The sequence below is a fragment of the Xenopus laevis genome, chromosome 3L (genome assembly GCF_017654675.1).
Source record: "Xenopus laevis strain J_2021 chromosome 3L, Xenopus_laevis_v10.1, whole genome shotgun sequence".
In the NCBI taxonomy this organism is placed as follows: Eukaryota; Metazoa; Chordata; class Amphibia; order Anura; family Pipidae; genus Xenopus; species Xenopus laevis.
This window is the reverse complement of record NC_054375.1, coordinates 25,453,321-25,478,531: the sequence shown is the minus strand read 5'-3', so window position 1 is coordinate 25,478,531 and position 25,211 is coordinate 25,453,321. Positions and strand designations below refer to the sequence as shown.

The window sequence follows — 25,211 nt, the reverse complement described above, 5'->3', positions numbered from 1 at the left end:
CTTACTTGAGATTTTTGTGGATAATATCTATCTATCTCATCTATTATCTATCTCTCTATTTATATAGTGAATAATGTACCCTTATTTTAAAATATAAAGACATTATAGGTCACCAAGGAGTTTGATGATCTTTTATACAAGTGATTTCTAATATCCCTGTACTTTACAACATGGAGTACAGTATTAATTATAATACACACATTTCACGAGTCATGTAACACAAATATATATATATATAATACACAAAAGCTATGAATATCTTGTAAATTATATCCTTATAAATGGTGAGTTCTGATGTCATATCTGTCACATGACTCACTGAATTTTTATGTATTATGTATTTATGTATTATAATAAATAAAGTACCCCAGTTGCAAAATGTGAGGATATTAGAAGTTACCTTGGAGTTCCATGACCTGTTTAAAAACACTCGGCCTTCGGCCTCGTGTTTCTATATGTTCATGAAACTCCTCGGTAACTTATAATATCCTTATATTTTACAAGAGGGGGTACTTTATTCACTATATATATATATATATATATATATATATATATATATATATATATATATATATATATATATATATATATATATATATATATCTCACAGTCCAATGAGTATCCACACTCCAAGGCACACTGTTGAGGCTTGTTTAGCCGGGGTGCAAGGTTTAAGATATATATAACTTAATATTCAAGAGAACCAGCACTCCCATATATAAAAAAATGTCTCTTTTATTTTCGTTGCATCAGTATCCAACGTTTCGGTCCCTGCTGGGACCTTTCTCAAGGATGACACAATAACATTCCGGCCAATCATAAATAGCCTTACATATTCAAATTCACCAATCAGTGCTTGTTGTCCAAAACTTATTAGTTAAGTAAGTGATTTAACTCTTTGTGACCTTCTTTGCTCTAGTGTCTTAAAAATTTCTTTTATCGTGATAGTGTCACTTTTATAAAACACTCATCTCCTGTACATCATAAATATATATATATATACTGTATGCATGCTGGGGATTGTTTAGTAGGAGTTGAACTTGGTAGACTACCATCTTTTTTTTTAACCCATATTAACTACAGTTAAGGGAAGGAGTCTCTGTATGTTTTTATTTCTTATGTCAGGACCTTCCATACTCTTTGTTCTCCTGAATACATACATTACATCCCAAAGAGAACCTGTGAAAAGTAACCTATGAAACTACCACAAATTTTTAAATCTAAAAGGAAGTAACCAAGTGCCAAATGTTGTGCATCCCAAGGACCAAAACAGGGTATTTTGTTTTGATAAACTATAAAGACTGGATGAGGAGATGTTCAGATGTACAGACGTTATGATAGTGGAACACCTAGTGGCTGAACATCAAAAGGCAAATAATTCAAAAACTGTAAAAAAAGATTAAATTAAGGTTTTTTTAATATTCTTTAAAGGGGTCGTTCTCCATTAGGTTTACTTTGGATTCAAATTTTTCCAATATTTATTATAACTCGATGCTGCAAAAGAGTCTGAATCCTAAAATCCACCATCTCAGACATGTCGAGGCCCTGTATAAGCCAATTTAAAGATATCGTGGTTTGCGCTGAGTTTAGCCCGATCATCCAAAAAATCTGTGGTTTTCGGGCAAAACCCCAAATAAATTGAGAAAAAAATTCCAAAAAAATTGAGTGATTCTGGTTTTCGCTCAATTTTATTGAGTTTTTCGCAATACGATTAATTATTTTATTAATAAATAAATTCAAATCGAGCATGGGAGTTTAGTCATGTTTTTTTAATAAAATATGAGATAAATTCGGATTTTAGTAAATAATCCCCTCAGTATGTTAGAGAATGGATAATTCTAAGCAACCTTTCAACTGATCTTCATTTTATCTGTTTTATAGTATTTTAAATATTTGCCAATGACTCTATCTAAAAACAAATGCTCTGTAAGGCTACACATTTATTGCTATTGCTATTCTTATTACTATTAGTCCCTCTCCTATTCATATTCCAGTCTCTTATTCATATCAATGCATGGTTGCTAGGGTAATATGGACCACAGCTACCATATGGCTGAAATTGCAATGTATCAAAAATATGTTAGAGGTCATTTACTATTGCCACAGACACCAGGGCCAAAGTTCTAAGAGAAGTACAGTTGTGCATGCATGGAGCATTTGTACCCTGTTTAGTGCACGTGCCAAGCCCTAAACTTAACACCAAACGGTAACATACCTCCCAACATTTTGGAAGTAAAAAGAGGGACAAAAATTTTTTTTCCGCACGTAGCGCAGCAATTTTTTGCCCACATCCCTTTCTGTGGCCACACCTCCTAATTACCATGTTTGGTTTACAAAATTTGGCAGGTTATGAAAGTTTGAAAATATTTCTCCTTATCTAAACTGTGTTTTTGTGTCTCAAAATTGTTACAAAGTATCTTATTTGCACCTGTTAGCTGTTCTGGGCTCTCTGCTAAAAGCCAATTAAGTGAGAAACTTTGTTTCTTTTTCTGGCTGTTCAGTGCGTAGAAAAGAGGGACTTTCCAGTACAAATGAGGGACTGCGGGTTGAGCTGTCAAAAGAGGGACTGTCCCTCCGAAAAAGGGACAGTTGGGAGGTATGCGTTAATTACAAATCTACCAAGGCCCCTGTGGCCCCCAGAGCTCTCTAACCTGCAGTAATGCAATTAAAGAAGGGGGTGCCCACAGAGGGCTGACCTTTGGCCAATTGAATTTACTGGGCATTATTGGTATAACTGCTGACTTCTCCTCGCTGAAGTGCTGTGACAAGTAACATGCACTTTCATTTTACTTTAAGGAGACCCTCTTGGTCATAATAAAATCAATATATGAAAAATGTATTCTTTTAGCATTTTAATGCTGCTGTAACATCTTAACAGCACCACATTCACCTGTAGCCTGCTAGCTACTTTATGTGTTCCCATTAGTGTTTTATAGGTGTATAATTTCCATCTATAATCCATCAGGGGGCGCCACACCCCACATAGCTAAAATCCATATCATACTTTATTTGACATTTTATTTGCCAGATCCAGTCACTTAAGAGAATGTTATGACCTGTTTCAGAACTCTGGCTTCTGCACTAATAGGTTGGAGGGGGTTTAAAACGCACATTCACAAGTGCATTTAATCTAAATGCTATTTATTGCCTTGACAGCAACAGAGTTCACTGTGCATTAATGAAAATAAGAAATCCTTGTCACTTAACAGATTTATTTTTTTCAGTCCAGATTATGTCTTGCTTACATTACCCACTAAAAATACATAAAAGGGGTGGTTTACTTAAAAGTTAACATTTGGTATGTTTTAGAATGGCCAGTTCTAAGCAACTTTTCAATTGGTCTTGATTATTTATTGTTTACAGTTTTTGAGTAATTTTCCTCCTTCTTCTGACTCTTTCCACCTTTCAAATGGGGGTCAATGACCCCATCTAAAAAAACAAATGCTCTGTAAGACTTCAAGTGTATTGTTATTGCTACTTTTTATTACTCATATTTCTATTCAGACCCTTTCCCATCCATATTCCAGCCTCAAATCACTGCATGGTTGCTGGGGTAATTTGGATCCTAGCAACCAGATAGCTAAAATTGCATACTGCAGAGCTGCTGAATAAAAAGCTAAATAACGCAAAAAACACAAATAATAAAAAATGAAAAGCAATTGCAAATTGCAAAAAAGTTAACTCAAAGGTGAACAACCCCTTTAAGCAAATGACAGCAAATTTCATAAATGATTACATTTATTTATACAAGAATGTAAGTATCTGGAGCTACAGATGAAGACCTGAGTTGGTTTATCTGCAAAGCAGTGTAAGACCTGATATACTAGAGGTGCTTCTGTGGTTGCAGAAACTGGAGCAATTTCTAGAATTATACATTTGCTACAAAATGTTAGATATTCTATCTCTTGCATAATAAGGATGTAACATAGATAGTTTAACCCTTATTTTCTATCCAGGACTTGCTTTCACTCAAATAATGTAGAGCATTGGTTACATCTAAACCCTAAGTCTCAGCTGGGACCTTGCATGTAGGTGTGGGGGAAGGGAGAAGTGTTGCAGAACTGTACTTCAGCTGCTCAAAATGTTTTAACCAAAATAACAATTTATTAACAATGACAGGGTACTCACAAAGCACACTATTTCTCTGAAGCAAAGTGGAAATTCGCGGATTTCCATCGAAATTGGTGAAACGGGCAAAAAATTCATGAAACGCAGATTTTGATGCAGGCGACAATTCGCCGGAGTCAAAATGTGCACCGGCATCAAAGTTGACACCGACACCCATTAAAGTCAATGGGCGTCTGTTAATCGCCAGTGAATTTTCACGGCAAATTCGTGAATTTATTCGCCTGCGGTGAAACGCAGAGATTCGCCACAAATTTGCGCCTGCCGAATAAATTCATCCATCGCTACACTTTACCTTTGTGACACCCTTACCATTATCTCATACCTCATTTATGGAGCCATGTTTCCAGACTCCGAGGCTCTCCTTACTGGGGCCTAAGTCCCAGGCACTCCAGCAGACATTCACCTTCCTCAGCATGTGGCAGCCAAAGAGAAAAAACACATGGTGCCTCTCCTTTCTAAAGATTTAAGTAATAATGAAACCTTTTGCTAAATCTGGAACTGCCAGGGGCACATGTTAACCTAGAAAAGGAAACAGTCCTCTTCCCATTTCTAAATTAGGTCCAACTCTTGGTGATGTGCGGGCTGACCAACAGCCCGTGGGTCAGGCGGGTTCGGATTGACTGCCGCACATATTTTGTGCAACCTCTTAGTGCCCCACTTCTGCCAGAAGCACTCCTTGCACCGGTGTGCCCTGCCTACTTTTGTGACAGCGGGGTGGGGCAAGCACAGGTATATAGGTATCTACTCACGGCGGGCTAGGGTCAGGTGTGGGTTGTCGGGGGTCGACTTAGGGTTGGTGCATGTTGAGGTTTTCTTGACCTGTACATCACTACAAGGGTAATATAGTAAATTCCTATATCCTATAATTCCTAAAATCCTATAGACCCCTACAATAGATTGATAAACAGAAAGATAGATATGATGTTCTTTATTTCAAGTGTAAATATAGACTTGGACAGAAAGTACGGAAAAAAGTGGGAAGTGTTACCGTCTGCTTAACATCTACCTAAAATATTGGGGCAGAGATACAGTTAAAAGAGTTAAAAGGTTTATGTCTCAGTCTGAGAATAAGTATCACTAGATACGTGCTTAATGTATCAGGACAAGGAAAGGGTTTGGAAAGGTTATTACTTGCTTTGATTTTCATTAAGATAACAGATAAAATCAAAGAGTCTGATGTAGATCCCATAGCGAAAAGAGAATTTGTATCTCTAGTAAAGTGCCTAATATATCAGACTAGAAACAAAGGAATGTTTCGGAAAGGAATCCTGCTTTTCTTTTCATTTGCCCTACAGAAATAGGAACGGTAATACTATATATACCTATATATATATATATATATATATATATATATATATATATATATATATATATATATATATATATATATATATATATATATATAATGAGAGATGTAGAGAGAGAGAGTTTTAATGGTTACTATGTCTGCCCTAATTTAATTTCTCATGCAATGGGCTGCAATACATGAACGTTTTGATTTAACGCTACACCATAGGATTGGTAGAAAGATGCCTATTATATTTACTCTCATTTTATCATATACCGCTGGGCTTTATTAAGTTTTTATTTAACAAAAACAAAAGTGTCTGTTGCCTTAATTGTACTCCATAGCTACTGAATCTAACAAGAATTACTGGCATGACAGTTTTCACTCCTGAAACAATGTCAAAACAATTATGATGAAAGGTTCAAATAATGAAACAACAAAGAATCAAGCATTTCAACAAGTTAAGGTTTAAAAATTCATCAAAACAATAGGCAGGATGATTTACTGGAGAGCATTCTGAATCTTTTGATCTACTAACAGTAGCTTTTCATCCATAATCTGACTTTGTACATTAAAGGAATTTGACTCAAATTACAATGGGATAATGTGGAGTAAACTTATAATGGGATAATGTGGAGTAAACTTCATCTTCTTTGTCTTCATCTTCTTGGCTCTGATGTCTCTTTATTCCTCTTATGGTTTCCATTTAGATAGATCATAGAAAGAAAGAAAATATACAATATGTGATCGAATGTAAATTATTTCAATGAGATTTAGTGAAGGGCGAATTTTGCCGAAAAATGTGAGAATTTCCAGCGAAATTTGCTAAACGGTGAAAAATTTGTGAAACGGTGACGTCTTGTTTTTGATGCCGGTGTCCATTTTTGGACGCCGGCGCACATTCACTGGTGAAAATGCGCTGGCGTCCAAAAAAACGGATTCGCCCATCACTAATGAGATTCCATATACCTTGGTTTATATGTCTTTACTTACCCAGCCCTGGTCAATATATGTGGCCAGGCTACAGATATGGGATCAGTTATCCGGAAACCTGTTATCCAGGTGCTGAGCATTCTGGATAACAGGTCCCATACCTGTACTACCATTAGGGGTTTGCACAGCTTTATTAAATAGATTGATGTGTCATATACTGCAAGAGATCTTGGCTTTCTCAATTGGAGAAGATGTCTCCAGTAGACCTTTGTGATTCTGGTCTCATTTTCTAACGTGGCATAGAGAAATGTGAACCCAAACAAAGGTGCATGCACGTGCAATAAACAAAGAGTATGTAGTAGTAGTAATACTTTATGTAGGCAATGGTCATCTAAGACAATAGGTTTTTATTTGTAGTGTTTGACTTGGAGATTTCATACAGTACTTGCAGCATGTGCTACTGTAATCTTTTATCTACTCCAAGAACCCACTTCGTTAACCATAAGGAATAATAATTGACGTCATTATTCTATTCTATGAAGGACAAACAATACATATTGGCATTATGGATGTCATATAGTGTATATATTTTAATTACTGTAAACATCCCCATCATTTTGTCATCACTTATCAGTGTCATATTATTATAACAACCAGGATTTATCAATTTCATTTATTTTAATAATGACGGTCCTTGTAGACATAGACAATTGTGTGCATCTCTCTTCTTTTATCTAGCTTTAGTAATTCTGTGTGTAATTGTCTCTTCTTTGTTCCTCTCCTACATTTGCCATTTGCCCTTTTGTTGCGTGTTTTTTAATGTTCAATTTAATTATGTGTTTTGACTGTGTAAAACACGATTATTCTGTGGGCCTTACAATAAGCGATTTACATTTCATACCCCTGTTCCAGGAAATGTAGATGAGGTGCAGCAAAAGCTGTAGAACTAAAGGTTTCCTATACTGAATGAATATAACCCGGTGTGTTTGTGTGAACATGCACGTGTCCTGAGGTGACAATGCAGGGGAGGTGGAGAAGTGCACCCAGAGGTGGTGGGCGAACATGACTCCGGACCAGGTGTAGGTGAAAGAAGAAGTGCTTGGTGCCTCCACTTTGTAGTGCCCTAGGCACGTGCCTCTTCTGCCTACCCCTAGTTCCGGCCCTGTTTCTGTGGCGGAACTAACAGGGAACCTGTATACTTCAATGAGAAATGTAGTACAGACAAGGAAGAAACAATTCTTATTCAGGATTAGGCAAAGGTTAGGTTCAGTTCCAGATTTTTTACCATAGACTTCAATAGAGTTTTCATGTGATAAACAATGAGATGAATTTGTCTGCATTGAATTATATCTCAAATTGAATCTTGTCCATGAGTTTTCAAGTGATAAACCCTTTTTTCATTGAATTTAATCTGGCCCTATGTTTTTGGGCTTCGATACCAGCCCTATCTTCTTTTCTGCTGATTCCCTGCACATGATCTATTCTACTGTCACTTACTGAGCTTAGGCACCAACGTGCAATATCCTGAATATCTATATAAAAATATATATTTGTTTCAATATGGGGCAAATTCATCAAGGGTCGAATATCGAGGATTAATTAACCCTCGGTATTCAACTGGGGAATGAAAATCCTTCGACTTCGAATATCGAAGTCGATGGATTTGGCGCAAATACTTCGATCGAACGATCAAAGGAATAATCGTTCGATCGAAGGAATAATCGTTCGATCGAAGGAATAATCGTTCAATCGAAGGAATAATTGTTCGATCGAACGAATAATTGTTCGATCGAACGAATAATCATTCAATCGAACGATTAAATCCTTTGAATCGAACGATTAAATCCTTTGAATCGAACGATTCAAAGGATTTTAGTCCAACGATCGAAGGATTATCCTTCGACCAAAAAAAGTTAGCCAAGCCTATGGGGACCTTCCTCATAGGCTACAATTGAGTTTGGTAGCTTTTAGGTGGCGAACTAGGGGGTTGAAGTTTTTTCTTAAAGAGACAGTACTTTCGTTCAATTCGAAGTCGAAGTCGAAGTCGATGGTCGAAGTAGCCAAAAAAACATTCGAAGCATTTTTTCTTCTATTCCTTAACTCGAACTTAATGAATGGGCCCCTTTAAGTAGTGATGGGTGAATTTATTCGCCAGCCGTGGATTTGCTTTGAAATTCCACATTTCTAATGTTTTCGTACATTTCACAGCCAAAATTCTCAGTGGAAAATTCGCAGCAACAAAAAAATTGTTGCAAAAAATTTCAAGCGCCAAATTATTTGGATGCCCGTTGACTTCAATGCATTTGAACAAAAGAGTCGCACATATAAAAATTATCGCTCGTGTCAAAATTGTTGCGTATCGACATTATTTTGACACCCATTGACTTTAATGCGCTTCACAAATTTTTCGCCGTTTCGCTAAATATGCCTTATTAGTAATAATACAAATCATTGGTGCATGATAGCTCAGAAACCAACACAATTAGCATCAGAGTTTAAAATCAGCCCTATAGCATCAGTTTTTATGACAGCAAAACTCATCTTCTTCTTTATGATTTGTGACAACCCCTAAGCTTAGCATCTCAACAGCTGCTCAAAGCTCATGTGTGTATCACAGACACTCCTATCAAAATCCAAAATGGTAATTTGATGGCCTGGATCATTACTACTATAGAGATACTGATCCTTTAGGCTGATTCAATATCTTCAGTATATAAAATATGGCATTTCTAGCCATATTTATGTTTAGGGTTCAGTTCTCCTTTAAGCTAGCCTTTGTGATATAGAGAGGGAATAAAAGCAAGATAAAAAGCCCTTCTGACTTTTCCCCTTATCTCTATCCATATATATTGGCACCTAAAGTATTTGGTGCTACCCATGACTATTTTGTAGGTGAATCAGTAATTCTTCCAATTTCTTCTTTTCTCATTCCAATGAGCAAAAAGGAAAAGGCTGTGTGAACTGAATGCCCCAATTAAGACTGCTTTGTCTGTATATTTATTGTTTAAAAATCATAGCTTGACATGCCATGCTGTGATTATGTTGTGAGAATTCAAGCAATTTTGAGAGATGATATTAGTGGTTAAAATGAAAGTATTACTGCCTACTAATCCAGCGATGAGTTAATATTACAATTATGGTCATTTTAGCAACATTCCTATAGTCACATCTTTTTGATGATGATAATGATGTGGATTAGGAGAATATTTGATGGTGATGATGACTAGGACAAGCATGATGATCAGGTTTACAATAACAGTAACTCTTTAGAACTAGAAAGAATTTATAGATTTCAACAAAAAGGGGCACATTGGTGACATGGAACAGCAATGTCATAATGAAATAACAAATACCTTCAAATTATCTGAAACTGTGATTGATGGTGTTGACTTTAACTTTCAAAACTGTATAAGAACAATAAAAACATGTACAGTACATGAATCTTAGAATCAGAAGTTTAGCCACTGTGGATCTATTGGGGCGATGAAATTGTCTATAGAGAGCATCCTGAGCAAAATTCTAATATAGTATAAGTAGGTAGGACCACAAAATACAAATACATTAATGAGTCCATTAATTACATTTATTAGTGATAATCATCACAAACTGAAAAAAAACATTTTACTGATGAGAATGGAAATAAAGCCCAGAATTCAATAATTATTATCAAAACTTATGGATGATATTATTTTGTTAGTAGTGATGAGTGAATCTTTGCAAAACACATTAAAGTCAAAGGGCATTTTTTTTCTCCATGACCGCACAAGTTTTTTTCTGCTGCTACATTTTATTTTGCACAATACATTGGAAACTTGACGAAAATTTTTGCTCATACTACTCCATAGATAGTGTAAATAGAATTAAGAATTACAGTATTGCAATTAATTATATAATTGATATATTCTGCTTCCTTTCAGAATAAAAAGGAAAAATTAACCTGGAGAGACCGCATTCCAGCGTATCTAGTTAACTTTTCAGCCATTTTATTTATGGTAAGTGTTTTCACTTCTTGAAATAAGAATGCTCTTCAGCCTGTTGTGTTCCTACCTTTTGAACAATTTCCCATCTCTGGCAAAATAGCACATTGCAGTTCAATGACCTGTATAAAAGTACTTGGCTTGGGGCTTTGTGGCTTATGACTATATAGTCATTAAACTTCTCTGTATATCCCCATTAATTCACAATTGTGGATTCATTCTTTTCTATATGAAGGCTAGTTAGGGTGGAATTAGACAAGGAAGTGTGTTTATTCTCCTGATACACCTGAAAGCCCAGCTTGAAGGCCAGTTAAAGTGAGATTTGGATTGAAAATATATTTGCTCTTTGAAATTTTTGGAACTATGGTTGAATGAGAGATACAGTGAGACCTTAATTTAACATTCCCTGATTTAAAGTTTTCCTTCATTTCACATAGTTTTTTTGTGGTCCCACATATATATTGTGCATAATATATTTCCCTTATTTGACATTTTCACATTTTTTTGAAACTTTTTTTTCCTGTCCCCTGAAAACCATAAATGTTTCCCAATATCTGTAACCTTGGTGTCAAACATGGAGGGTTTGAACTGAAAAATTCTGATAACCACTGCTTTAAATTACACATCTATATGTTTTCCATTATTATTTTCCACAGATAGCATTAACATTTTCAGCAGTGTTTGGAGTGATCATATATCGAATCACGACTGCCGCTGCCTTGGCAGTTAGTACAAGTGAAGTAACAAGGTCAAATGTCCGTGTGACTGTAACGGCCACCGCTGTTATCATTAATCTGGTTGTCATACTCATACTGGATGAGATTTATGGATCTGTTGCTAAATGGCTTACAGAAATAGGTGAGTATGTTTAAATAACATTAATTAAATGGTTTTCCCTTTCGTTTAATAATAATAATGTTTCAAAGACAAAAATCTGTAGTAGAGTATTTAAATGAAATGAACAAAGCTGAATATACAGTATAGGTTGTAACATATCATGGGTAATATGGGCCAGATTCAATTCAATATAAAAATCTCAAGGTCTGTCAAGTGAAAACTCCATTCAAGTCTATGGGAAAATCTGAAATTGAATTAGGAGAAAAATTTTCCTCCTAAAATTGTATATGGCCTTTAGGATCAAATAAAATTTCATGAGAAAAACATAAAGTGGTCCAGATTCAATTCTGTAAGAAAAGGGTTTAAAGTCATGAACGAGATTTAATTTGTGATGCAATTAAATTAAAAAAACATATTTCCTGGTTTATCACTAGTGATGGGAGAATTTATTCAGCAGGCGCGAATTCATGGCGAATTAGCTAGATTCAAAAAAACTTTTTGTTCTTATGTTTTACCATCTGAAAACTCAACTGAAGTCAATGGGAAATAAAACTGGAACTGAATTTAAAGAAAAGCGTTTTCTTCTTGAAGTGAATCTTGTACATGAGTTTTCACATGATAAACCATGGGAAAACTTTTTCTCACTCAATTGAATCTGGCCCTATATCTATGGGGAAAAAATTGGACCTCAATAGGAGAAAAGTTTTTCTCCTCAAATTGAATCTCGCTTATAAGTTTCCACGTGATAAATCATAAAATAAATTTTTTCACCGAATCTGGCTCTACTGTATGTATTCAAGAGTTTCCAGACACGGAAAGGCAGTGCCCCAAAGAGACTGCAACACCATCTTCTCTTGCTTTAATACTTTAATCCAAGTAGATAAATGCATCCCACACAGCAAGATGAACACTCCAGGATCTTAAATTATTTGCTAATTAATCTACCACTCAGACATTTACATTTAAGCCAATTAACATAGCAGTGTGTTTTTGTAATGGGCAAATACATTTGCTAGACACAAATTTGCAGTGAATTTCAGTGTTTCACCTTCTTGTACTCATTCAGTGAAACTGTGCTGCCAAATCAAAATGCAGGCGTAAAGAACATGGAGCCAGATAGGATTATTTTACATTTTAATGCAGCCACAGGCCCTTGAAAGCTAGGGAAAGGTTTTATTGAGTGATATTGTAAGATTATAGACCTGGTATTGCTGGACTACATCTCCCATCATGCCTCAACCTAGTTAGTATGTTGGGATTTGTAGTCCAACAAATTTGGGTAAAGTTTAGTTAAGCAGTAGTGAGTTGAGTAGTGCAGAGCAGCAATGAGATCAAATCTCTTCTCCTAAGGATGCAGATTTAAAACAACAACATCATTCACCAAAACCATTACACTTCCAAAACCATGAGGGCATTGCAATGCCTCCAGATGGAAGATTTTTAAATACATTCTGTTTAAATATATAGAAACACAGTTTAGGATCTATAATACAGTATGTCTAATACTTTCATGCAAAATTACCCATATTAAAGCACAAAGCACTACGATTTAGCTCCTATAGGAAACTCTGTTCTATGGAGTAGGGTTTATGTTTCATTTTATTTATTTTAAGCAATTTGAGGGTATAACTTATTAGGTGCGTATATATCCTTCTCTTTATATATACAGCATGAGTGAGAGGTGTCTTATTGAACATCTAAGCAAAGGTGTTATTTGCAGAACATGAATCTGTTTCATTCAGTGTACTTCACATATTTTAGACCTTTCCAAGGGAATGATCATGAATATAGGATCACTAGCTTCATTAATTGTAAAACTACAGCAGTAATTTATGTCCTTGAGTGTGATTGCCCTTGTAGATATGTTGGGAAAACAACACTGTCAGTAGGTACCAGACTTTTAGAACATATTGGAGATATTAGGATGGGGTATGAAAAAAGTTCTGTGGCATAGCCTTTTAATTCAGTCCATAGAGGTAAAATTAGTGGCCTTTAAAAGTTTGGTGTTGAGCATATATCCTTAGGTATTCTTAGAGGAGATATTAATAAAGTGCTTTTGCAAAGGGCCTTTTTGAAGAGCAAAAATTGACCTTTCAAAGGGCTATTCACTCACTGGTACAAAACAACACCCACTGGCATTCTCCAGGATTCCGTTTACACTAAGTGCAGATTGCACCCCCTGTGCCCTGCATGGTGTACTTGTGCCCATACCACTGGCAAGTGGAACATGTGTTTATTCTGCATCTTGCTCCAGATTAAAAATATAATGCAAGATGTAGAAACAGGCCCAGATTTGTGGCAAGGCCACAAAGACTAGAGGCTAGGGTGGTGCAAATTTAGGGTCTGCATGTGAAGTTCTATTACATCCAGAGCACTGGGGATTTGACATGTTTGTTTTTTCAATCTCCTGCTTGCCCTGTCCCTTTTGTTTTGGGTGTAGCAACAAAAGATACACATATTTGGAGGAGGATGGGGTGGTAAAAGCTGTCAGCCTCTGAATATTAGAGACTTTCCAGAGGTTTCCCATGTACCAACCATTCCCACCACCCAGCAAGTGAGTTGCACCACTCTGTACAACCAGAGAATATCAATGGGGCAAATTGTGTAATGCACAGAAAGATCCCACTGTGCTTTGCTCCTGTACTTTGCAGTTGTTCTGGGTGTTATAAATGAGCTCTTTCAGCATTAAACCTTGACAGACCTTGATATAGCATTTTCATTACTGTAATACAGACAAACTAGGGTACAGTGATATTGCTATGAAAGTTTATGTCCTCCATATACACATCCTGATCATTTTCTATTTAGTAAGTATTCACAGTATTCTGAAAAGTACGAACTTAAGACACGTGCATGCCCATCCAGCACAAATGTAATACTAAATTCTATCAGCCTTAACATATTTTGATGTGTGCATTAATCATAGTATAAAATATAGAAACAATCCCAGGCAGATAGGGAAATGGTAATAAAATAGTGGTTTACTGAGAACATCCCAGGTTACTGTATATAATTCCAGCCATCTGCTGTATAACAGCACCTTGTATAACAGCTCCAATAATGAAAATATTTTTGTTTATTTTTCAACAGAGGTCCCAAAAACAGAAAAGACTTTTGAAGAAAGACTCATTTTAAAGGCTTTCCTTTTGAAGTTTGTGAACTCATATGCTTCAATATTTTATGTTGCCTTTTTTAAAGGACGGTAGGTGCCAATATTCCTATTTGCATTGCATAATAATTAAGGACAAGTTAAATGTATATGTGCAGAGATGCTTTTTATAGTATCCCCTGTGGCCTCAGTCTGAAAGTCAGTTAGCTAAAGAATTGGAGAGAATGACCATTTGCTTCATAGAAACACCTACAAGTCAATCTTGAAGGTCAGATAGGTTGAGATGTGGGGTGAATATATATTTTCCGTCCTGGAGATTTTGGAACAATGAGTGTTCAACTTATAATATGTAGGGATGGGCGAATTTATTCGCCAGGTGCGAATTCGCGGCGAAAATTCGTGGTACAAATTCGCCGGCGGCAAAAACGGGCGCCGCCGTCGAAAAAACGGGCGCCGGCGTCAAAAACGAGACGCCGGCGCCGTTTCGCAAATTTTTCGCCGTTTCGCGAAATTCGCGAATTTTTCCTATATCTTTACTCATCTCATGCGCTAGAGGGGGCACTGGCTATAGATTGAACCTTCGAGTTGAGCTTGATTTAACCACAAAGCTTAAAAAATTGCCTAATCTCATGCATACTCATAATGGAAGCATAATTATGTCGTTTTTTGCCCCTTATTTTGTTTTAATTCCTTTTTAGGTTTGTTGGACGACCTGGAAGCTATGCATATATTTTCCATGATTACCGAATGGAAGAGGTAAGTTTAGGAGAAATTTATCTTTTATGTTTCATATACTATTGTTATTTTGTTTACTTTGTGTATACAGATATGGCACCTGTTATCTAGAATACTCAGGACCTGGATTGTCTTGAAAAATAGCGCCTTTATTAAAGCGCCCTATAGATGTTCACTGGTCCCTGTTTCAAATGAAGAGTGAGCGTGTCCTAATGGTCCCTGCCAGAAGCACATTTGGAGGGGGACAGGCAATCACAGCCCTGCAGTCACATAAGCAAAGACAGCCATCAGTTCCCTATGAGGTCCTGCTGCCACTGATTGGTTCCTGTCCTACAGTGCAGTGAGCTGAGTGCTGCCTGGCACAGCCTGGGAATTCAGGGAGCAAGAAGTGGAAGAGAAGGGAGGGATTATTAGGGTTTCTGAGAAATATTCAATAAATCAGCCTGAAACAATTCTGAGTATAATGAGTATAATGCACTGGTACGTTGTTATTTTTTACACAAAATGGCCATACATATGGAGATCAGCTTGTTTGGCAATGTCACCAAACAAAAAGATCTTTCCATGATGTGAGGTGGGCGATATTGGGCTAAAATATTTGCAAAATGTGAATTTAAATGATCATCAATGCAATATTTGTGCACAGCGACCTCACCAGGGGCGTAATTATAGAAAAAGCAGACCTTGCTATTATGAGGTCCCCTGAGGTCCTAATTCATATAAAGTTTCAATAAATATTGGTAAAACAGCTCAACCTCTAAACATTTTGGAGGTCTGAAAAAATAAATAGCTGTGGGGCCCAGTTATATCTAACACCAAGCTCATTTGTGAATATAACTGTGCAATATGAATTTGCAGAAAAAGGGAATGACAGGACCAGCACTGCAATATTTAAGTGTTTTATTAGAAAACAGGGGCAATTCAACCATTTGCAAATAAATGTAAATGTGCTGCACAAACTTTATAATTGGCTGTTACTGTGTCTCTTGCAAAGGCTAGAATGGTTTATTAAACTTCTGTTCTGTTATTTCATTTAACTTGTAGTGCGCACCAGGAGGCTGTCTAATAGAACTATGCATTCAGCTTAGTATTATTATGCTGGGGAAGCAACTTATACAGAACAACTTATTTGAGATTGGAATACCGTAAGTAATACATTCCTTTATTTCCTTTTAAAATTATTATTCATAACTAAACATTCCTAAGTCAGTGCACATTTTTAGTTTTAAGGGACCTAAACTGTACCGCTGTACCTCCTAGTTCTCTAATTTAGTAGATCAAAACTTAATTAAATATTCAAGAGAATTCACCAATGAGAATGCAGGTTTCAAGCACTATTATCACCACCTTGCTCTTATCTTACTTATGGAGATGATTGGGCCATTTTGACATCATTATATTACACTGGAATCAAACATGGGGAGGAAGGACAGGCTTGTTCAATGTTGGGAAACTGTGCTTAATGTTTCCAACTCCAAGAGCACGTTTATCAAGGGTCAAATTGAAAATTCATAATTGAAATTCAAATTTTATATTTTTAAGTTTTATAGATTGGACTAGGGAATTATTCAAATTCTATTCGAGTTTTTAAAAAAATTCAAATTTGTTTTTCGAGATTTATCACACTCTGGCCCTTTAAGAATTCGACTATTCACCACCTAAAACCTGCGGAATTGCTGCTTGAGTCAATGGGAAAAGGTCCAGAGATCAATTTGGAGCTGTTTAATTAGAATCGGATTCAATTTGTGTTTTTAGGTTGATTTAATTCATCCGAGTTTTAAAAATTCTATTTTTTTAGTATATTTTGATTGGTTGTATATCGAATTAATGAGAGTTAAGGGGAGTTTTTAAAAACTCAAATGAATTTGATATTTGACATTTGATAAATGTGCCTCCCCATGTAAGAACAAAAAACATGGTGATAATGTAGGATTCCCATTGGATGAATCTTTTGCATTTTAATTTTGTCTCTGACTTTGGAGAACAGGTGAAAGGTTTATTGAACAATGTTGCTTTAGGAATACAATCCTTCTGTTGCTTTAACTTTAATAATATACATTATTACTATGGGATTTGCTCTGTACCAAAAAAAAATACTAAGCAACAGTTTTAAAGAATTAAAGACCATAAATAAATATTTGTTTTTTTAATGTTTAAAAAAACAAAAACGAATACTTATTGTACAAAAGTAGCATGCACATATTAGACAATACTAATAAAGCACTGTTGCAAGAGTTGAGCTATCACAGTATAATGTTACCAATAAAATGGGTGTTGGCTTTCAAAGTCCCAACATGTGGTTGTTCCATGTTGCTGTTTCTTGATGTAACTGCTATATTACACTGTTATTTTTAGTGGCATAACTATAGAGGAAGCAGACCCTGCGGATGCAGGGGGGCCCAGGAGGTATAAGGGCCCCATGAGGCCCTAATTCATATACAATTTCAATAAATATTGGTAAAACAGTTCAACTTCTAAGCATTTTGGGGGCCTGAAAAATAATTAGCTGTGGGCTCCAGTAATGTCTAGTTACGCTGGTTATTTTCCTTAAACAAAGCCATGGACCATTTAAAAAGTGATGAGAATCAGAGCTGGGGATGAGTGGGACTGAGCCAAGTGTACCTAACCCAGAAACTTCTCCTACTTGATTTGTTTACTAGCAATGATTCATTTACTAGACATAAAATATAGAGATGAAATCTCAGACAGTTCTGTTAGGAGCTGATATCATTACACAATGACAATTCTGTCTTGTATGATGTCAGCTTCTGAAACGGGCTCCTGAGCAACAAATTCTGTTGCGGTTAGAAGAACAACAATAGTATCATATGATACATTTGCCACCAAAAAACAAATTGCTCATCATAAACAAAGAGAAATTGTCTAACCCCTATTTGGACATAAAATATGTGACTGGGACAAAACTCTGGTTTTGTGGTTTTTATTCTATTTATTTCTTTTTTAGTGAAATACCGACAATGGTCCAGATTCAATTCAGTGAGAAAAATGTTTATTGCATGGACTAAACACAATTTGAAATGTAATTCAATACAGAAAAACGTACCTCACTGTTTATCAAGTGAAAATTCTATTGAAGTTTATGGGAAAAAAACTGTACACAATTAGGAGAAAAGTGTTTCCTCCTTGAATTGAATCTCTTCCACTAGTTTTCACATGATAAACCATGAATCTCACTGAATTGAATTTGGCCCAATGTTGTTTATCATGTATTTTATGCAGTAGACTTAGGGACATGGTAAAATAGGTAGTTTCTTTGTGTTTTATATATGCATTTTCTATAAAATGATTCCATTAAACCCACAGCCCCTCCCAATGAGTAGCTCATAATAACAGATGCATGAGTATTATCCAGTTAGTATCCTACCGTCTGTCCCTACATCAGCCATCTTGTTGTTATCTAATATATTACCTTGCTGATATGTTATTTAATATCAGAAGAAAGGACACTGAATAACTTTTAGGGGGGTATAGATAAGGCTGTAGCTGCACTGTTCATTCTATTTGATCCATAAAACCTTTATGGTGGTAAACTGTAGGTATACAGTAGAAAGTCCCTATGGCTGCCTTATGAACATTTCCTGCCACACGATAACATAGTGTTTGCTTAGAGTGGATCTTTCTCTTTGGCCTTCAGTTGCTGATCGGGCTGGGTGTGTTTTAGGGAGCCTGGGATCAACAAGGCCTCAGTAAAGCTGTGCTGCCCTAGAGGGACCTTTATCTCTAGTATAAGTCGGGGAGCAGAGACCCAGTGAATGAGGCTTAGCCAGTGACAGTTAAGATGTTATAATAGCACTTTCTATGAAAGTGGGATAGAGAGATCGAGATAGAAAGAGCAGCCTGTGCTCCAATTAGGATTGATAGTAGGGAGTAGCTCTCCCCTAGGCTCTGTTTTGCCTATAGTGTAGGGACCGTAGTTTTAAAGAGGGATTCAGACACAGTCTACTCACTGATCTATTTTGCTGTATGGGATTCGGGCCACGAAGGGGCATTGCTAACTTTATCTTCCCTAGCTGCTTCCACATGGTGTCACAGTGTGCTGCCTTTGCTTGACTGTCATGGCCTTGTAACATCTTTCCATACATTGCCTCTATGGATTTGTGAGTATTTAGCCAGTGGATTAATGTCTTTGACAGTAAAATTTTGCTGTTTATTTGCTACAAGAACCTCCTGGCATCCTTATTTTATTTTTAAGCACCATAGTCAATTGTAACCCATGTTGTTTTGTTTTATATAGACATAACGTAATATAGCCCAAAATAGCATTACATGGGTTACAACCACAGCTTCATTATACAGTTGGTCGGCACAGTCACCCTTTGAATTGGTGAAAAAGCAGTTATAGTGATTCACTGGACAATAGAAGTTACAGAGGCACACAGCTGCACTGTAGATGCCATTCAAACACTAAACACAGTTATAGCTAGTGGCTATGACCAGCAGTGGCTGATTCAGACTAGATTTGTAAGATTTTTTTCAACAAAACCAAGAATGCTATTGCTTTAGTTCTAACAACTGCAAAATTCTCATGACTTGAGCCTTAGCCATCTCCTTTTCACACGCACAGAAGTTAGTTGACAGCATGTTTAAAAGTGAAGAAAGCTTAGCATTTTTCTGGTCTTTCATTGCCATGTTTACAGAATAAAGTGGAGGAGGATAAATGATTCATTGAGTTCCATTTGCCCAGGCATTTCTTTATCAAAACAGAATGTATATCTTATTATTTAGCAAACCACACGAAGCCATGAATTTTTGTTCCTGTGTGACTTAGATGTCCCAATTATGCAGCGAGTCCTGTATTAATGTGGTGCTTTATTTTTTATATTATATGAAAATAATGAAAGGGTACAGGGATTATCATCTTTTACCTGCCTTTGAAGTCAGATGTTTGTATTAAAAGGTGTAAATATCCCAGAAGATCAAAGAAATCATCCAAAATGTATAGATATTAAATAAATTGTTTAATTGAGGCAGGTAGTTGTTTCTACGCTTTGTAAAATCAAAATAGAGTTGTAATATCCGCCTGAGCTGTGCTTCATACTTGACTTTGGCTTTCATTAGATGAAATAGACGTCATATAGAAAAACTGACATACATGATTGTTGTATGTCTTTATATTAAACAAATATGGCACTTTGTACTAAAAGGCCTGCAAATGCAGATGATATGTGTCTCCTTAACTCCTTTGCCCACTGCAATACAGCATACAGTGAAGCTGTGCCACTTTATAGCAGTTAGTACATGTGGCCAGATTCACAACAGAGTGAGTTCCACTGTGAATAGGTTCAAAGTCAATAATTCCATTGCAATTCTTCTGAATGTTCCAGCTAGATGTGGGGGCAGAAAAGCACTTGGCATATTGAACATATGCTACTGCTGGGGAAAATATTTATTATTACTTAGGACTAAATTCACTAACCAATGACAGTCTAATAAGCTACTCATATGGGATCTGTTATCCAGAAACATGTTATCCAGGAAAGGCCCCAAGCATTCAAGGTTAATTCATCTTACACCTGGACTAAAGTTAAGCATCGGCCACAAGCAGTGCACCGAAAACAGCTCCACTGTGAAAAACACAAACAGACAATACAACTAAAAATGTTACACCTGTGAAAATCTAAATATTTACTTGCACTTCATAAAAAGCTGCCACAAGTTTTGAAGCAGCTGCATCACTTTAACTTAAGGGCAGATTTATAAACGTTGAAAAAAATGAAGTAGTTAGTAACATGGGGAGGCTTATTTATTAAAGGTCAAATTTTATTGATGTTTTTGAAACCAGAGGGGAAAAATTCCTTCCTGACTCAAAGATGGCAATACAGCTCTCACTGTAAAAAACCCTTCTGAATATTTAGACAGAACTTCTTTTCATCTAATCGGAATGGGTGCCTTTGCATAAGCTGGAAGGACCTACTGGTAAATAAAGCATTAGAGAGATTATTATATGATCCCCTTATATATTTATAGATAGCTATCATATGTATAACCTCTTCTCTAACAAGAACAAACCCAACTTGGCCATTCTTTCCTTGTAACTGAGATTTTTCATACCTTTTTTTTTTTTAAAAGTTTTTATTTTGGATTTTTCAACAACACAGACACATAGACAAAAATATAAACAAGACAAATCATAAATAGTGGATGTGGAACCAGCAAACAGCGTATCATCACACATAAACCCCAATCTTAAGGAGCGGCTTCATAGTTTAGCCACTCTCCCCAGACGCCCTCAAACTTCTTGGGGCACCCTCTCGTGATATATACCAATTTTTGGTACGGAAGGACGGCGTTAACCTGGCTTTTCCAGAAGGCAACAGTCGGGGGTTCAGTCGATTTCCAATGCAAAAGGATAGATTTTTTAGCATAATATAACAGTTGTAGGTAGCAAAGCTTAACCGCAGGCTTCAGTCCTAAATTATCCATAATACCCAACAGACAAACTAACGGAGTTCTAAAGCTAGGGACATCCAAGACTAGGGAGATATGGCGCAGGACCTCCCCCCAGAACTCCTGGATTCTCGGGCAGTTCCAGAATACATGCATAACCGTGCCTACCTCCTGATTACATTTGGTGCATTGGTCCGAAACCGTAGAATATATTTTTGCAAGTCTAGAAGGCGTAAGGTATACCCTGTTCAAAAACTTAATTTGGATATACCTGTCTCTCACCGACATGGTAATGAGTGGGACCTGTTTCAGTGCGTCCGTCCACATCTCCTCATCCAGACCTGGAATATCCCCAGCCCATTTATGTTGTACCCTGGCCAGTGGATCGGGACAAGCCCTTTCCAGGATGGCGTAGAACCAGGAGGTGGGTTTTTTTATGTCCTCCTTCCTCAAATAGACTTACAGGGTAGACTCCACTATTTCAACGGGTCGAGTGGGAAATTGGGTTTGGAAGGCATGCCTGAGCTGGAGGAAGCGGAAAAACATGGAGTGGGGCAATCGGAAAGCACGCTGTAGGCTCTGGAATTGTTTCAGATCCCTCTGCTCACTAACATAGGCCAAGGTCTTGACACCCCGGCTAGCCCAACAATTCACATCCGGCATATCCCTGAGATGCGGGAGATTACTATTCCCCCAAAGAGGCGTCCAGCAGGACCACACAGGTCTAGCCTTATGGACCATCTTTAGTGCTCTCTGGAACACCCCCACCACTGTGGCCATTGGTACAGTAATCGTACACTGCAAGGAGGTACCTCTATAGATTAACTTAGCCAGAGCCTCTAAGGAGCCCATGTGCACAGCTTCAAGCATAGTAGAAGGGTTGTCAGACTGTGGAACAACCCACCAATGCGCATAGACAAGTTGACTTGCAAAAAAAATATGACCTGAGATTGGGCAAAGCAAAGCCCCCCCCGGTTGTGGGAGCCTGTAGGGTTCTAAGGTTCATCCGAGGGTGTTCCCCAGCCCAAAGGAAGGTACGCAAAATGGAATCGACATACTTAAACCACTGGTTCCGGGGTACTATGGGCGAGTTGTGAAATAAATACAAAAATTTGGGGAGGAAAACCATTTTGAATAAGTTAACTCTCCCTGGGAGAGAAAGAGGTAGATCCCGCCAGACCTCCGTTTTTGCACTAAGAGCTTTGACAACTGGGGTTAAGTTATACTCCTCAAACTTTTTGAAATCTGCCTGAATTATAACCCCAAGATATTTAAAGGATTGTACCACCTTCAATTGCCCCAGTCGCTCTGGAGTCCCCGGGGGTAGAGGGTCGAGCGGAAAAACAACTGATTTTGATTGATTAATGCACAATCCAGAAAATTCCCCAAATTCCGCAATACATTCCAAAGCCTTAGTTAAGGCCCTGTGGGGGTTGGCTAAATATAGAAGCATGTCATCGGCATACAATGAAATTTTCTCCACAATTCTGCCAACGTTCAGACCCTCTATCTCCGGGGAGTCCCTAATCAGTGTCGCCAACGGTTCTATGGCTAGGGCGAACAGCAGCGGGGAGAGCGGGCAACCCTGGCGGGTCCCCCTTCCCAGCTGCACTACGTCTGACAGCAAACCATTCACCAAGATCCTAGCTTTGGGTTTAAAATACAGGGCCCGAACCCACACCAGAAATCGCTGCCCAAATCCAAATTTAGTCAAGACCTCCATCAAATAAGCCCACGAGACGGTGTCAAACGCCTTGGCCGTGTCGATAGACACCACTATTCTGCTGCCTTTATTACTGTGGTCAAGAGCCAGGTTGTTATACAGTCTCCGAATGTTAATGTCAATGGCTTTGCTTGGCATGAAGCCAGTTTGGTCCGGATGCACTAAGTCTGCAATCACTGACTTAACCCTATTAGCCAGGACCTTAGCAAAAATCTTGGCGTCACAGTTCAGCAACGAGATAGGACGGTACGAGTCACAAAACTCTGGCGGTTTCCCCTCTTTTGGAATTAGGACAATGTGGGCCATATAACAGGACTCCGGGAGGGACTTACTGTGCAACACATTATTAAACAGTGTAGTTAGTCTAGGAGTAAGAATTTTAGCATGGGCTTTGTACCACTCAGCCGGAAGGCCATCTGGGCCCGGGGAGCGTCCAGCAGGCATATCGGCAATGGCTCGCTCTATCTCATCAGGAGTTATGTCCCCATCTAGTGCATCCCTCAGAGGACCCGAGAGGAAGGGAAGGTCAATGCGGGCTAGATAAGCAACTAAATGGTCTGTGGGAGTCGGGGGGAGAGCAGCGTAAGTGTCTTGAAAGTATTGCCTAAACCGATCAACCAGCTGCTGTTTATCCACCAATAGATCCCCTCTTACATCAGTTATTCCGTGTATCACTGTATGTGGGACATCCCCCTTAGCTAGAAGGGCCAACAGCTTCCCGTTTTTATCCCCCTTATCGTACCACGCAGCTTTCCTATATAATTCACTTTGGGAGAATTTATCAATCAGCAGCAGGTCAATACGCCTCTGCGCCGCTGCCAATTTTTGTTTAGCCTCGTCCGTAGGAGAGATGATTAGCTCTCGCTCCCGAGAGGTCAATTCCACTCTGGCATCCTCAATAGCAGCATCAGTCTCTTTACGTTTAGCAGAGATCAGTGATACATACTCCCCTCTAGTGTGAGCCTTCCCCGCATCCCATACCACACTTTCCTGCGCAGTCCCTGGATTTTCCTGCCAATAATGTTCTAGGGAGGGGGCAGTGCCGATTCATACCTTAGTGCCGCCTGAGGCGGCTCCTGCGATGCCGCCCCCCCTCGCCGACTTACCTGTCGGGAGGGGAGGCAGGAACACTAATGCGGAGAGCGCAATTGCGCTCTCTCGCATTCGAAAAACCGGAAATTCGGCTCTTAAAGGTGCAGGAGCGGCTTTTTGCCGCTCCTGGAAACCGCTCCGGCGTTGCCGCCTGAGGCGAGCGTCTCAGCTCGCCTCATTGGCGGCGCGCCCCTGGGAGGGGGCCTACTTTTCTGCCACAGTAGGATTGCAAATCCACTTGGAGGAAAGCCTCCAGAGTGATGCATTTGCTATGGTATTCCCTTCTAAAGATAGCACCACAGGGGCATGGTCGGAGCATAGTCGAGTGGAAAAGTAAATAGTATCTACTTTCCTAAGCAAATCACTGGTAACCAATATAAGATCAATTCTGGATAAAGCTGAAGAGGAAGTGGTGTAGCAAGTGTACTGTTGCCGTCGGGGATTTTTCAATCTCCATACATCTGCAAGGCCAGTAGCATCTAACCAATGCGCAAGAGCTTTGGAGTCTCCCACTATGGGGCGGAGTCTGTCTAAGGTGGGGTCAGGAACCATGTTAAAATCCCCCGCCCAGATTGTGGGAAAACTGCCCAGTGTCGCTACTTTCTGAAGGATCTCATTAAGAGTTTGAACATCAGCTGGGGGTGGGAGATACACATTAATAAAAAGATACGTGCTGCCGTTTACCTGAGCTTTGAGTATCAAATATTTCCCCATCCTATCTGTCATCAACTGTTCCAATTTGAAACTGAGGGACTTCCGCACTATAACGGCCACTCCCCTAGAGTATGTGGAGTACTCTGCATGGTACACGTGGGATACCCAGTGTCGTTTTAGGGCCCTCACCCTCTGACCCACCAAGTGTGTCTCCTGCAACAGGAAAAGATCCGCCCCCGACTTCCTCAATTGGCTTAGTATCACTGACCTCTTAACCTTGTCATTAATACCCCGAACGTTCCAGGACAAAAGCGTAAATTTAAATTG

The 25,211-nt window shown here is 38.2% G+C and overlaps 1 protein-coding gene across 1 annotated transcript in view; it reads left to right on the top strand.

The window, feature by feature from the left end:
• ano2.L (anoctamin 2, calcium activated chloride channel L homeolog) overlaps nt 1-25,211 on the top strand; it is a gene marked incomplete at its 5' end in the record, with an annotated part of 172,548 nt that overhangs the window by 96,632 nt on the left and 50,705 nt on the right. Inside the window, 5 exons of the mRNA XM_018251979.2 lie at nt 10,267-10,341; nt 10,983-11,184; nt 14,254-14,365; nt 14,971-15,028; nt 16,052-16,152. Of these exons, the coding sequence (XP_018107468.2) occupies nt 10,267-10,341; nt 10,983-11,184; nt 14,254-14,365; nt 14,971-15,028; nt 16,052-16,152 (548 nt within the window). The remainder of the gene's footprint in view (nt 1-10,266; nt 10,342-10,982; nt 11,185-14,253; nt 14,366-14,970; nt 15,029-16,051; nt 16,153-25,211) is intronic.